Below are 13,398 nucleotides of genomic sequence, written 5' to 3'. Positions count from 1 at the left end.
CCATAAGTTAATTTTGTGGATCTGGCACAGAAACAGAGACCATTGAACACAAACTGAAATCTCCCTCTCACTGCTAGTCCCTTAACTACAGCTTAGAAAAAGGTCTCAATCTTTCAAGGGAGGTTTCCTTCTTTGGTTGGTCCAAAACGTCCAGAAATGTGCATTTCCTTGTTCTTCAGGTCTCCTCATGCTAAATATGGCAATAGCTGACAAACAACCAGCCCAGTAAATTCCAATAATACTTCAGAAAGCATTCATATTGCCTGAAATTTCTCTCAATCAAACATATAAGACCTGCGGGGCCTCTCTCTGCACAGAGCAGTTCAGCTGGAGCTCTTAATGTCACAAGCAGCAGGGTGTCTAAAGAACACACAAATGTGAAAAACAAGCAATCTACTCTTTTTTATTGCAACATTCTTCAGCAACAACATTGATATCCTCCTACCCACTGTGCACAGGGCACTGCACTACCGCAGTGGGAGGCTGGAAGGAGAAATGGAAAAAACAGGTGGTGTCCATGGGGTGCCAAAACAACAGGTTGATTCAGTCAGTTCTGTCCCACAACTAATCAATATGATGAGGAGAGAGGGGAGGGAATCTCAGTCACCCTGTTGTCTGACCAAACTGAATGTCTATAACACTATACAATGATCAATTAGATCAAATGTCAGATTTATAGTCCATTAGCCCTGCCTCTCAGAGATGTTACCTCCACAGTCTTGGATATCTATCTAGGAAGAGAAGATAGAAACAGATTACCCTCCACCCACACAATATCACATATTTGGCTCCAGAATATACTGTTTTCCTCCAGTATCTTTTTATAAAGTATTAAAGCAAACGTGCATTTCTTTTTTTTTTTTTTTTCTTCATTTTTTTCTGAAGCTGGAAACGGGGAGAAACAGTCAGACAGACTCCCGCATGCGCCCGACCGGGATCCACCCGGCACGCCCACCATGGGGCGACGCTCTGCCCACCAGGGGGCGATGCTCTGCCCATCCTGGGCGTCGCCATATTGCGACCAGAGCCACTCTAGCGCCTGGGGCAGAGGCCACAGAGCCATCCCCAGCGCCCGGGCCATCTTTGCTCCAATGGAGCCTTGGCTGCGGGAGGGGAAGAGAGAGACAGAGAGGAAAGTGCGGCGGAGGGGTGGAGAAGCAAATGGGCGCTTCTCCTGTGTGCCCTGGCCGGGAATCGAACCGGGGTTCTCCGCACGCTAGGCCGACGCTCTACCGCTGAGCCAACCGGCCAGGGCCAAACGTGCATTTCTTGACAGCTTGTTGATTTATGATTCAGTCAGATTAGAATTTTAAAGTAGCTACAGCGAATGCCAGTGAACAAACACACAAAATATTAAACAAGTTCATTAGAAATCAAAGGATTAAAAAAATTAACCTATTTAATAAACAACTTTTATATCAATATTGGTGGCAATTTTATACTATGTAGTTTAACCTGTTGCACCATATTTAAGATAAACAGAGGACTCATATATTTATTATTTAAAGAGCTTTTCAAATGAGTAACCAAAAATAATCACCTTGATGGGTTAAAAAAAAAAACCCAAAAAAACTTAAAATAAGTAAGTAAAAGAAAAGACAATACAAATGGTCACTGACCATATGAAAAAACATTCACCATCACTGTAGTCATGAAGGCAAATTAAATTGAGGTATCATTTACCACTTATCAAATTAGTAGAGTTTTAATGGTTAGGAATGCTGACAAGCTGCTGATGGAAGTATAACTTGATCAAACTATATGAAAGGTAATTTGGTGGTGTGTATCAAAAGCCACAGAAAGGTCCATACTCTCTGATACAATAATTTGACTTCTAAGAGTTTATGTTAATGAAATAATTATTCTTACAGTAGGTTATCAACAAGAATGTTCATCATAGAATTATTTATAATTCTAAAAGTTGGAAACTATAAATAGATTTCAATTTAAATGAAATTTAATAATTCTTAAGGTAAAACAGTGGGAAGCCTTTAAAACCACATTCTTAAAAAACATTTACATATGTGGGAAAATGTTCACAATATTTAAACAGTGCAGAAGCAGGTGGTCAAACTATATGTACATTAAAATCCCAATTACAACAGACACAGAAAAACATTAGAATGTATCAGACTAGTAACTGTGGGTTTTGGTTGAAGAAGACTAGTAACTGTGGGTTTTGGGATTATTGGACATTTTAATTTTCTCTAATGTTTTCCTGATTTTTAAAAATCACTCTTTTGGACATATTAATTTTTCTTCCAGAAATCTAACTTAATGAAAAAATCCTAAAGAGGGAAATTTCTTTGTATATAAAAATGATCAGTATCATTTATACAGGAGAAAAAAAATGTGGAACCAACCAAATACACAAGCAGAACAAAGGAGAATAAACAAAACACAGTAACCTTATTAATTAGAATGTTATTTAACCATTAAAAGTCTATTTATAAAAAAATATTTATAACCACTGAAGGCAGAACAGACAATTGTACATATCTTTGGAATCACAACTTTTTAAACTAAAAATAGGAGGCCCTGGCTGAATAGCTCAGTGGGTTAAAGCAGTGGTCCCCAACCCGGGGCCGCAGACCGGTACCGGTCTGTGGGCCATTTGGTACCGGTCCACAGAGAAAGAATAAATAACTTATGTTATTTATGTTTTATTTATATTTAAGTCTGAACGATGTTTTATTTTTAAAAAATGACCAGATTCCCTCATGTTACATCTGTCTAAGATTCACTCTTAATGCTTGTCTCAGTCACGTGATACATTTATCCGTCCCACCCTAAAGGCCAGTCTGTGAAAATATTTTCTGACATTAAACCGGTCTGTGGCCCCAAAAAAGTTGGGGACCACTGGGTTAAAGCATTGTCCCAATATGCCAAGGTTGTAGTTTCTAACCCCAGTCAGGGCACACACAAGAATCAACCAATGAATGCACAACTATGTAGAACAACAAATAAACGCTTTCTCTCTATTGCTCTCTCTCCTCCTCCTTCTCTCCCACTTTCTCTCTTCAATCAATAATTTTTTATAAAAAAAACTAAAAATAGGAAAAAATACCAAAAAATGTACACCAAATACCACCACCACCTCCACAAATCTTGTACAAGTGCCAGAGAAAATCAACAAAATATAGATGAATTATATGTATACTTAAGAAATAATGCTGTTGCTCTGTAAACCTACCTTAAAACGTTACAATGTTTGTTTGTAGTTATAACCATTTTCATTAAATCTCTTAGAAAGTATGTGTCACCGGAGTCATGATATAGTTACTTACTTTAAATAGTAACATAATGCCTAAGACTTGCACGACTCACAGGATTTTTTTCCCTCTGATAATCCTCATAAAGATTAGAAAGTGCTTTAAATGTTATAATAAAGTAAATATCCTTAATGTCTACAATTAAAGAAGATCTAGCAAATAAAGGCATGCTCACAGCAAAGAAAAACATAATAAAAAGTAATAACCAAAATACACATGTCCACAAACTTCAATGAGTCTCAACACTTTCTGGACAAACAAAAGCAGGTGAAAGCAAAGAATTAAGCAGAAGTTTCTTTGCCACTTACCCCAGTTACCATTTTGCAAAATTAACACACATTAGTTTTCTAACTATACATATTTAAAAAGTCAACAGAATATATTAGTGAGTAAACAGTATTCAATTATTCTTATTTGAATCTTGGGCAAGTATACCAACATAAGAACCTCTCCCTGTTAGGTTCCAGTTAAAATGGGCTAGTACATCTTTGAAGCATAAAAGCCTTCCAGGTCTCCTCACAAAAGAGGGATGAGAGTAAAAACAGATGAAAAAGAAGCAAACAACAATTTAGAAATGCACCTGCCTCTGAACAAGGTACCCTACTTTAGAATGTAACCACAGCTTCTCATACAACACTTTATTCAGCAAGCAAAATTGTATTTTAAAGGGATGCTATTTGTTCAAAGACAACATATTATTAGGGAGACAATATCTGACTCCAATCAAAATACTATCATCATGTTTTCCTTACCTCACAAAATACACACACACTTTCTTCATGTGAATAAATATATATGAGGGTGGGAGAGCTACTCTTAACCCAGAAACAGGTTCTGCAACACCCACAGATCCAACCTGTCTTTGTGAGACAATGATTCTGTCTTGGCATGATGTGTGCTGATGTTAAAGAACCAGAGCCAGTGCCCCACTGCCAATATCCTGCAATATCCTGCAAAAGAACTGAAGACCAGAAACTGCCCTAAGGCAGGCCTCTCGTGAAGGTGATTTATTCAGTCCAATGGGAAGAGAGACCCAGACCCCTCACTTCCTGGCCAGAAGACCAAAGGTACCAAAGCTGGACCAAGGCAATTTCATCGGTGGCAAGGGACAATAAAATGACAACCCCTCAAGAGTTTGCTCAATCATATCTAGTAAAGCCCAAACTCTGAGGAGCTGGTAGAACAGGGTTTTGCCAAGACAAGCACAAGAGGGTGAGGGAGATGTTAGTATGATTAATCAATGCTACCCACCTAAGGCAGCAACTCTGGGTGTGTCCATACCACACCTCAGTCATTGCTGGCTGTGAGGAGAAGATCCTTCAGCTACTGCCACTGGGAGCTAAAGCTTCCAAAGAAGATACTTCCACCTTAACTTGTCCTAGATCATGCTTGGCATCCAGGCTGAGAACACAGCCCTCTCTCTTGCCACAAACCCACTAAGAGACATAATAGATACCAAAACATGTGCCAACTTTATATTTACACACTCGCCAGACAAAGGGTCTTTGTCTTTTCCCCAAGTCAAGTTTTTGTATTTCTAAATTACAGTGGAGAAAAAGGAGAGCAGCACACAAGCCCAGCGGGGGTGAGCTGGGGGTCGCTGTTCCCTGGAGGACCTGGTGTTTATTCTCTCAGACCCTACAGCTCTCGGTCATCCTGATTGCAGGAAACTGCGTTTTAGAGAGTGTAGATAAGTGATTAAATGACTGTATTTCATATTCCTACTGTATGCTCACTTATCTCTATAACAATGCTTGGGAGCAGGGCTCTATCTTCTACTTGGTCAGGGATTCCCACACATCTAGAACATACCCTGTACTCTCTACCATATGATGCTCTAGGAAACACACAAATTAAGGATGAAAATACACCACAATCTTCCCTAACATACCACTAAGAGAGCTACCAAAATAATAAATCTTAGAGTCAACAGATAGGACTCCTACCAGAATACTATATGGAAACATATATATCTATATAAATAAGTCAATACAATAACTATTTCGCTTTCTTACTCCAAACTATGGCTTTTATCATCCCCCTTAGTTTTACTCTTCTTTTTAAGGTCACAGCTGCTATTCCCCTCAAAAAGGAGAGGTGGGGAGAGGAACAGAGCTACAGCAAACCTCTAACCACCATCAATGAATACCTCAGTCTGTCCCATCCAGAGGTCATGAGTGTATTCTTCCAGATCCAAAGCCACTTCCTTCTTCCAATCAAGGACAAGACCACTGAGTGTCTTGTCAGAGGAACACTCCTAGGCCCCTTCTGTAGACTGCTCTGCTCTGTTCCAAAGGTTCTTACTTCCTCCTTTCTTCTTCTTTTTTATTCCATGTGCTGCAGTGGCCCAGATACTCCACAAACATGGCTGCTTGAATGTGTGACAATTCTCTTTTTGCACTAACACATGTGAAGGAAAGCCCTAATATTAGATGTGTTCATGGGTTAACAAAGCAGATGTCTCAAGGGCACCATCATTCACAAGAGCTGAGGATCAAAAAGACTGTGGAACTCCTATTCACTCTGGCATCACAGCTAATACTCCGATGGAGAGATAAGGAGGCTGCCACCAAACTCATACATGACACACATGTCAGTCCTAAGACTTTGGATAGTTTGCAGATTTTTTTTTAAGACAAAACAACTTTATTAACCTTATGGAGATACCTGAGCAGCTTCCTTTTGCCCAGTGACCTAGACATTCAACAAGAAGCACTTTCAAGAGGAAAGAAATGACCATTGGACCCATCAAAGCATCCCACACCTCTACCACCACCAGAGAACAAACAAATGAAACTAAACAAAAAAACCCTGCCTTCCTCAGATTTATTCTTCAGAGATTCCAAAACATCCCTAATATCAAAATTATCTGGATATTTCTTCAATATACAAATTCTCAGACACTATTTCAGACCCACCGAGTCACAATGTCTAGGAGAACACCCCAGATGGGATCATCTTCATGCCCCTCCCTGGGCTGAACTCCTTGGGGGGCAGATGTCAGTTCAGTAAAGAGTACCCCTTTTAGATCCGGCCACCCACATAAGACTCATGACTACCTGAGGCAAATTCCTGAGAATATGCGAGTCAGAATAAGATAGATTCCTTGTAAGAGGATCACATCCAGCATGGGATGGACAGAAGGACTGGATAAAATTTAGAGTTCCTGCCAACACATAGTTAGCAAAGAGGGAAGTTTCAGCTACCCATTAATTAACAAAAAGAGATAGCATAAAAGTCTGTAGGTGGGGTCAGCTTTCAACTGATCTTTCTCTTCAAAAGAGAAAGGAACATAAAGACACATCTGACTCACCATCAGCCTTTCCTCCAGGATGTCTCAGAGGTGAAAAGGACAGAGCAGGAGTCACAGGTGATGTGACCAAAGACTGCTGCTTGCCAACACTGCATATTGGGCACATACCAGACAAGTTTTGTGGACCAGAGAAGAGATGGATGTGACATAACCCCTGCCCTCAAGAAGCAAATCTTGTGGTGAAGATAGTTCACACATTTTATGGTTTTCTCAAATTTTTATTTATTTATTATCTTGCCTTTAGAGTTTCTGTCATTGGTAATGGTTTTCCGGGAACTCTCTTGGTGGGAAAAAGCACTTTGCCAAATGTACATAATCTAGTTGAGTGAAGTTTGTAATACATATCTCAAACTGAAAAAAAAAATCTCAAAAGAAAACCATCTAAACACAAACTTAGTTAAGTCTAAGTTATAAAATTAAAAAATATTATTCCAAAAGTCTCTAAAATGATCAAATTACAGTAAGTTATGTATGGTAATTCTCAACAAAATGATAGAAATTGCTGGCGCAGTAACATAGTGATACAGGAAGCAGTAGGAGCAACTCAGGTGAGAGGCAGGGAGTGGGTGCACTGCCACTGCAGCTAACTTCCAGAGGCAAAGGAACCTTATGAACTGCAGAAGCAATCAAAAAAAAGAAAAAGAAAAAAAAAAAGAGAGAGAGAAGAAACCAGAGACAGAGAAAGAAATTCAAAATAACAAGTTTAAATAAAACATCTGAGGAAGGGGAAAAATTGTTTATTTTCCCCCAAATTTAAGGTAAGCAATGACCCTTGCAAATAGTATTTTTTAAAACTGTCTTGGTGTACCATAGTAGTACAGAATAAGAGAATAACTAAAAGTTGTTCAGTTGAACAAACATTTATTGACAGTGTATCAGAGGGCAAAGCACTGTTCAAGGTACAAGGGTAGGGGTGTGAAAAGTAGAATAAATACATAAATGGAAAGACAATTTTTCCCCTCAAGAAGCACACATGAACAATAAGCACTGGAGGATGTTCTAAGTGGTTTGTGTATATGAGTTCACTTGCACAAGAGGTATAAGTGGTGTGTAGAACAAATGAGGTACTGGACTGAGGGCCAGAAGACAGAGATTCTAGTCTAAACCCTGGAAGTGGCTCAGTGACTAGGGACAAAGAACTGAGCAAACAGAGGACCAGTATAATAACCCTCCCACAAATTACCAGACTGATTAATAAGAGACCTGGAAGAGGATTCGCTCTTCTGGCTCCTAGTCCAGTGATCTTTCCAAAATATCATACATATAATACGTGTATAAAATACACACATAAAAAGAGAAATGTAGAAGAAAAGAAAACCTTTTTACTTCAAGTCATTTGCAGAGAAAGGGGGAAAGAGAGAAGAATCAGGAAAGGGTGGGAGGAAATTGTGGGGTCAAGTTGTGACATCTAGATAGAAATATAAAAAAATAAGGAGTGGCCTGACCGGGCGGTGGCACAGTGGATAGAGAGCAGGACTGGGATGTGGAGGATCCAGGTTCAAAACCCCGAGGTTGCCAGCTTGAACGCGGGCTCATCTGGTTTGAGCAAGGCTCACCAGCTTGAGCCCAAGGTCGCTGGCTTGAGCAAGGGGTCACTTGTTCTGCTGTAGCCCCCCCACCCCTGGTCAAGGCACATGTGAGAAAGCAATCAATGAAAAACTAAGGTGCCACAACGAAGAACTGATGCTTCTCACCTCTCTCCCTTCCTGTCTGTCTGTCCCTATATGTCCCTCTCTCTGACTCTCTCTGTCACAAAATAATAATAATAAGTGTAAACACAATATACAGAGAATGTAAGATCTCTTATCATATTCTCATCCATATCAGTGTTTTTATTATTTTTTAACTCTAAAGCCATTAAGGACAAACAGATAGAGGGTCCAAAATTATATATATGAATGAAGACTAAAGAAAAAGAGATAACAGAGAGAAAAAAGAGAGTGAGAAGCTTATAATGATATCATTCAAATACACAAAGCCCTTCTAAAGAGACAACGGGAATCTACTGTGCCCAGATGAAAAAGTGGTACTATATTCTATAGCTTTTATGTTAAACAGAGTGTTAAACACTGGAATGGCTAATGTTAGGGTCATTCTAGAAATTATTAAAATTAAGAAGGAATGATCCCTGCCTGACCGATGGTGATGCACTGGATAAAGCGTAGACCTGGAATGCTGAGGTTGCAGGTTCAAAACCCTGGGCTTGCCCAGTCAAGGCACACAGGAGAAGCAACTATGCTTCCTGCTCCTCCCCACCCCTTCTCTCTCTCTTTCTCCCTTTCTCCTCTAAAATCAATAAATACAATCTTCAAAAATATAAAAAAACTGACCCCCTATCATATACACACCTGAAGGCAGAGTAATAAACTATCAGTGGGTTCCACCCAAGTTACTGTATTAGAATCACCTATAAACCATGAAAAATAGAAATTCTCAGGCCTACTGTGTCAGAATCCCTGGGTGTTGAGTCCAAGAATCACTCCAGCTAATTCTGATGCAGCCAGGACATGGAGCTTTGTTCTATTACAGTGGACAGGGTAAGGAGGAGGGTGAGGAATGGCATCAGAAAGTGGGAACTAGATCAATGCAAATTTTGTGGGCAAAATAAAATTTCTGTGGGTATGCTATTTTTAAAATGTAATGTCAGGCTGTTCTGAAGCATCCAAGCATATCCCACTGAATTTAAACATTTCTAAAGGTCCCAAAGTCAGCGATCACAATCCAGGTGAAGCAGAAGTTACTCCTCCATGCCAAAAGACTGCAGAAGAGGCAGTAAAGTGGGAATGGTGCAGAAGACATGGGTAAATATTTTTAAAAGCCAAAATATTGGGAAACAAAAAGAAACTAGAAATAATCACTCTCCTTCATCCCCCTTTCCCCCCAAAAGGGAATAATAATATAGCAAGAAAGAAAAAGGAAAATAGTTTCATTTCCATCTGAAAAAAAAATTGTTCTTTGTGATTTTTTTTTAAGCAAAAGAAGATCTGCAGCTGAAAAATCATCTAGCAGGCACAAAACCAAGAAGTCACTTCAAATTGCAAGGCAAAAGAAAACAAGGAGCGAGGGGTGGTCTTGGGTAGCTGTTTAGACAAGCTGACAGATGGGTTGACAGCTCCTTGCCTTAGGAACTCAGTGATGTTTAAATTAACTGGCCACAAGCCAAATAAATACAGAAACACTCAAAAGTTTGGAAGGATGTGTTAGAATGGGTACCTTGGCAAAACACAATAGAAGATTAAGAAGAGTCAAGACACTGAAAAGATTTAAGATTTGTACCAAGTCACAAGTTTTTAAATTTCTTCCACTGCAGTTTAGTATCTGAAGAACACCTGACTAAAAATCAAAATATCGAAATCTTGCCTTTTGAGCACTCAACTTGTCCACCTAAAATCTAGCTAGTACTAGCAATGTTTCATCAATACAGAAGTAAAAAAAAGAACATCTGTGTACTGAGATCCCAAAATGAGAGAAGCCCTGTGTGTCAGAATTCTATTTTTGATATCAGCCTTATCATTTAACACTTAATTTTGCAAATTGCTCTGCAATCATATTTATTATTACCTCCAACTCTCTAGAGTAGGTTGTTTCTTTAGTTCTAGTTCATAGATGAGAAGACTACGGATCATGAAGATGAAGTTATTTACTAAAACAAGTTAATGGTAGACCAAGAATTGTAACCCTCAGTCTAGCCCATTGTTTATACTCTGCGCCACTCTAAAATCTACACTTATGCTAAAGTTCTTACTCAAAGAAAAAGACAAAACACATCTTATGTGATTTGTTAAATGGTCCCTCCTCCTCCACTTCTGAAATTTTTAGGGGCCTAGAGGTGTTTGGAATTTGAACTTTCCAACAAGGGTCTGTCTGGTTGGTGCTCAACAACCCAGCACTGTGATAACCTTGTTCTCTTTATAAACATCTGTGATTGGCATGTCGACTGCCTGTGAACAATGAACAAAGAGCAAATATTTTCTGAAGCTCATCTTCTTAACCTTTTCTTTGCAAAGAGACATAGTTCATGTACCAGTTTTTTGGGGTCAAGTTGAAAAATTCCTTCAGATTAGGCTACTTTGAGTTCAACAGATACACACAAGGCACCATCCCACTGGAAACAGAGTACAGAAAAAATAAAACACAGCCCTGTCCTGAAAGGACTTTATGAGTATCTTTGACTGTAATGAGTTTAATATACACTCTCTTAACTAATCCTATTAGCTGGATAATTTCATTCCCACTTTACTGGCGAGTTCAAACAGCAGGGCTGGATTTGAACCCAGGATTACAGAACTGGGCTCCAAAGCCCAAGCTCTTTCCACTAAACAGTCTGAAGAAATTTGGGATCTTGAGATCGTGGGTGGGATGGGTAAAAATGATTCGATTTCCTTTCTTTGATCCAACCGTGTTCAGAAAGACTTGCAAATACCCAACCACAAAGAGGCATTCTAAGGAAGCACTTTGAATTAACGCCTCCACTTCTCCTCACCTCCCTGTGCCCCACCCCCAACCTGCCAAAAGAGCAGCGAACGCGGCTGCCAGGCTGGAGAAGTTGGTGATCGTCACACCACATTCCTGGGGCTGGACACAGACTCTGAAACAGCGCCGGAGCTCCGCGCCTCGGAAAGAATTACAGCAGTTGAGATTTTTAAATCATGTGCTCAGCATGCAGCTACACCAGTTTTCCTACTGCTCCTGCCTCCACCTTTCAGAGACTTGAGTACAACAGCCTGGGATCGCCGGGAGCGCAGAGCCGGGGTGTCAGGACTCGGGCGCGCCGCACCACCCTGGCCCCAGCCACGCCACCCCCTCCCCGCCAGCCTGCGTGCCTCCCCTCTGCCACACTCCGCGGACGGCGAAGGTGCGAGCAGCTGGGCTGGGAGGCCCTGCCCCGCCGACCAGGCCAGAACCTGGCATTCCTTGGCTCGGCCCCTCTGCGGTCCGCGGCCGGCGATGGATTCTCGCGGGCAGCCCGCCCTCGGTTCCCCTTCAACCCCAAGAAACGCGGAACCAAAAGGGCAGGACTGCCCAACACCCCGAGCTCCTTGCTCGAGAAAGGGAGTTTCTGAGTCCCGCCGCGCGGCCGAGAAGGCGTGTGTGGGGCCACCCGCCGAGGGAAGCGGGCGGCTGGGAGCGCGGGGGAGGGGACGTGCCCAGGAGCGGCCCCCACGATGTCCAAACTTTCGGGAACCAAGTGGTCTTGGTCTGCGCCGACGGCCAAGCCCGGCCTTCCCGCACAGAGGTGGCCGGCCGAGGCGGGGGCGGCGGGGCGCGGACCGCGCCGCGAGGACAGCACCCCCCAGCCCGATACTCACCACGCACCGGAGCCGCGCCGCACAGCCAGAGCGCCAGCAGTGCCCACAGCCCAGCCGGGCGCAGGGCGGGCATCTTCTCGGTCGCCTCCGCCGCCGCCGCCACCGCCGCCGCCGGGGCAGATCCACATGGGGAGGGGGTCCCGACAGAGGAGCCCCCACTTTCACCTCCTTTCTCCTGCTGCTGCGGCTCACGGTCTCGCGCTGCGCCCCGAAACGCAGGCTCAATGCCTCCACTCCGTGCACCCTCAGTCAGCCGTGCCCCGACCGCCGCCTCAGCCGCCGCCCGAAGTTTGGCTGCAACTTTCTCGAGTGTGCAGCAAAGCAGCCTCGTGTGTCCTTCCGCCTCGGCCGCCTCCTCCCACCTCAAGCCCCGCCCCCGGTCGGCTCGGCCGGGCCCCGCCGCCTTCAGCACCCAGGGGGTTCCCGCAGGAAGAAGCGCCGGCCGGAGCCGCGCGCGGAGTGATCTACTACGAGTCCTCAGACACCCCCAGGATCCCCCAACCCGCGTCGGGTCCCGAGGCGCCTCGACGCCATCGGTGCTGGAGCGCCTGCTCCGCCCGGCCTCTCTGCTCGGGTGGGACGCCGAACTTCAGACACTACGGTGCTGAAATCTTGAACTTGCAGTGAGAGGCATCCCTAGTCCAGTGAACTAGGTATCGCCCCACACCCACACATTCACAGACTCCCCGGCTAACTGGGGGGAATGCGGGAGCGGACCAGTGCTGTCAAGGAAATGGGGGTAGGGTTCCAAAGCTATTGCAAGTGAACAGTGCCATCAACTGGGTTATGCTGCACCATTCACTCCCTCATTCATGCATTCATTCATTCATTCGTTCGTTCGTTTGCCCGGCACAATAGAATGGTACTAAAGACGCAAACGGAACAGCTACTTTTGAGTACCGAGATTTTGCTGGTGTGGGTTGCGAGATTCAGGGCAGGCTTTCATGGAGGAGCTGGGATGACAGCTGGATCTTAAAAGTTTAGTAAATTTGTAAGGACAAGGAGAGCAGCTAAGTTTATTCATTGTAACATTGTAATAGCCCCATATTAGAAACAACCTAAATGCTTACGCATAGAAGAAAGAATGTATGGTATATTTATAAAATGAAATGCAACACACCAATTAAAAGACTATACACATATGTCCATAGGGATAAATCTTAAAAATAAAATAATATTGAAAAACTATCAATAATTGCGGAAGGAGATATAAGTAGACCATGTATATCTACTTAAATTTTTTCATAACAATACCACATATTATTTAAGGATGCATACCATCCAGTATATAGTGAAAGAATAGAACCAGAACATTGGTTACTTCATGGGAGGAGAGGCAGGGTGTGATCAGGCATGGGTACAAGTGGGCTTGTTATTTGTAAGAAAATAGCTGAAATAAACAACAGCAACAAGAGTTTGTGTGGGCACAGCATTCCAAGGGAGAGCCACCATAAAAGCAAGGGGACAGAATAGCAGTGACAGGACTCAAGGAGGGAAAGGGGTT

At 42.6% G+C, this 13,398-nt stretch overlaps 1 protein-coding gene across 1 annotated transcript in view; it reads right to left on the bottom strand.

Annotated features, from left to right (window-relative positions):
* The window catches only part of NOTCH2 (notch receptor 2), a 185,005-nt gene extending 172,770 nt beyond the window's left edge, over nt 1-12,235 (bottom strand). Inside the window, exon 1 of the mRNA XM_066377289.1 lies at nt 11,895-12,235. Coding sequence (XP_066233386.1) covers nt 11,895-11,967 — 73 coding nt within the window. The 5' untranslated portion in view covers nt 11,968-12,235. The remainder of the gene's footprint in view (nt 1-11,894) is intronic.
* Nucleotides 12,236-13,398: the final 1,163 nt, after the last annotated feature.

Source organism: Saccopteryx leptura, chromosome 3 (assembly GCF_036850995.1).
Source record: "Saccopteryx leptura isolate mSacLep1 chromosome 3, mSacLep1_pri_phased_curated, whole genome shotgun sequence".
In the NCBI taxonomy this organism is placed as follows: Eukaryota; Metazoa; Chordata; class Mammalia; order Chiroptera; family Emballonuridae; genus Saccopteryx; species Saccopteryx leptura.
The sequence above is the reverse complement of the archived record's forward strand: the minus strand, read 5'-3'. Positions and strand labels throughout refer to the sequence as shown.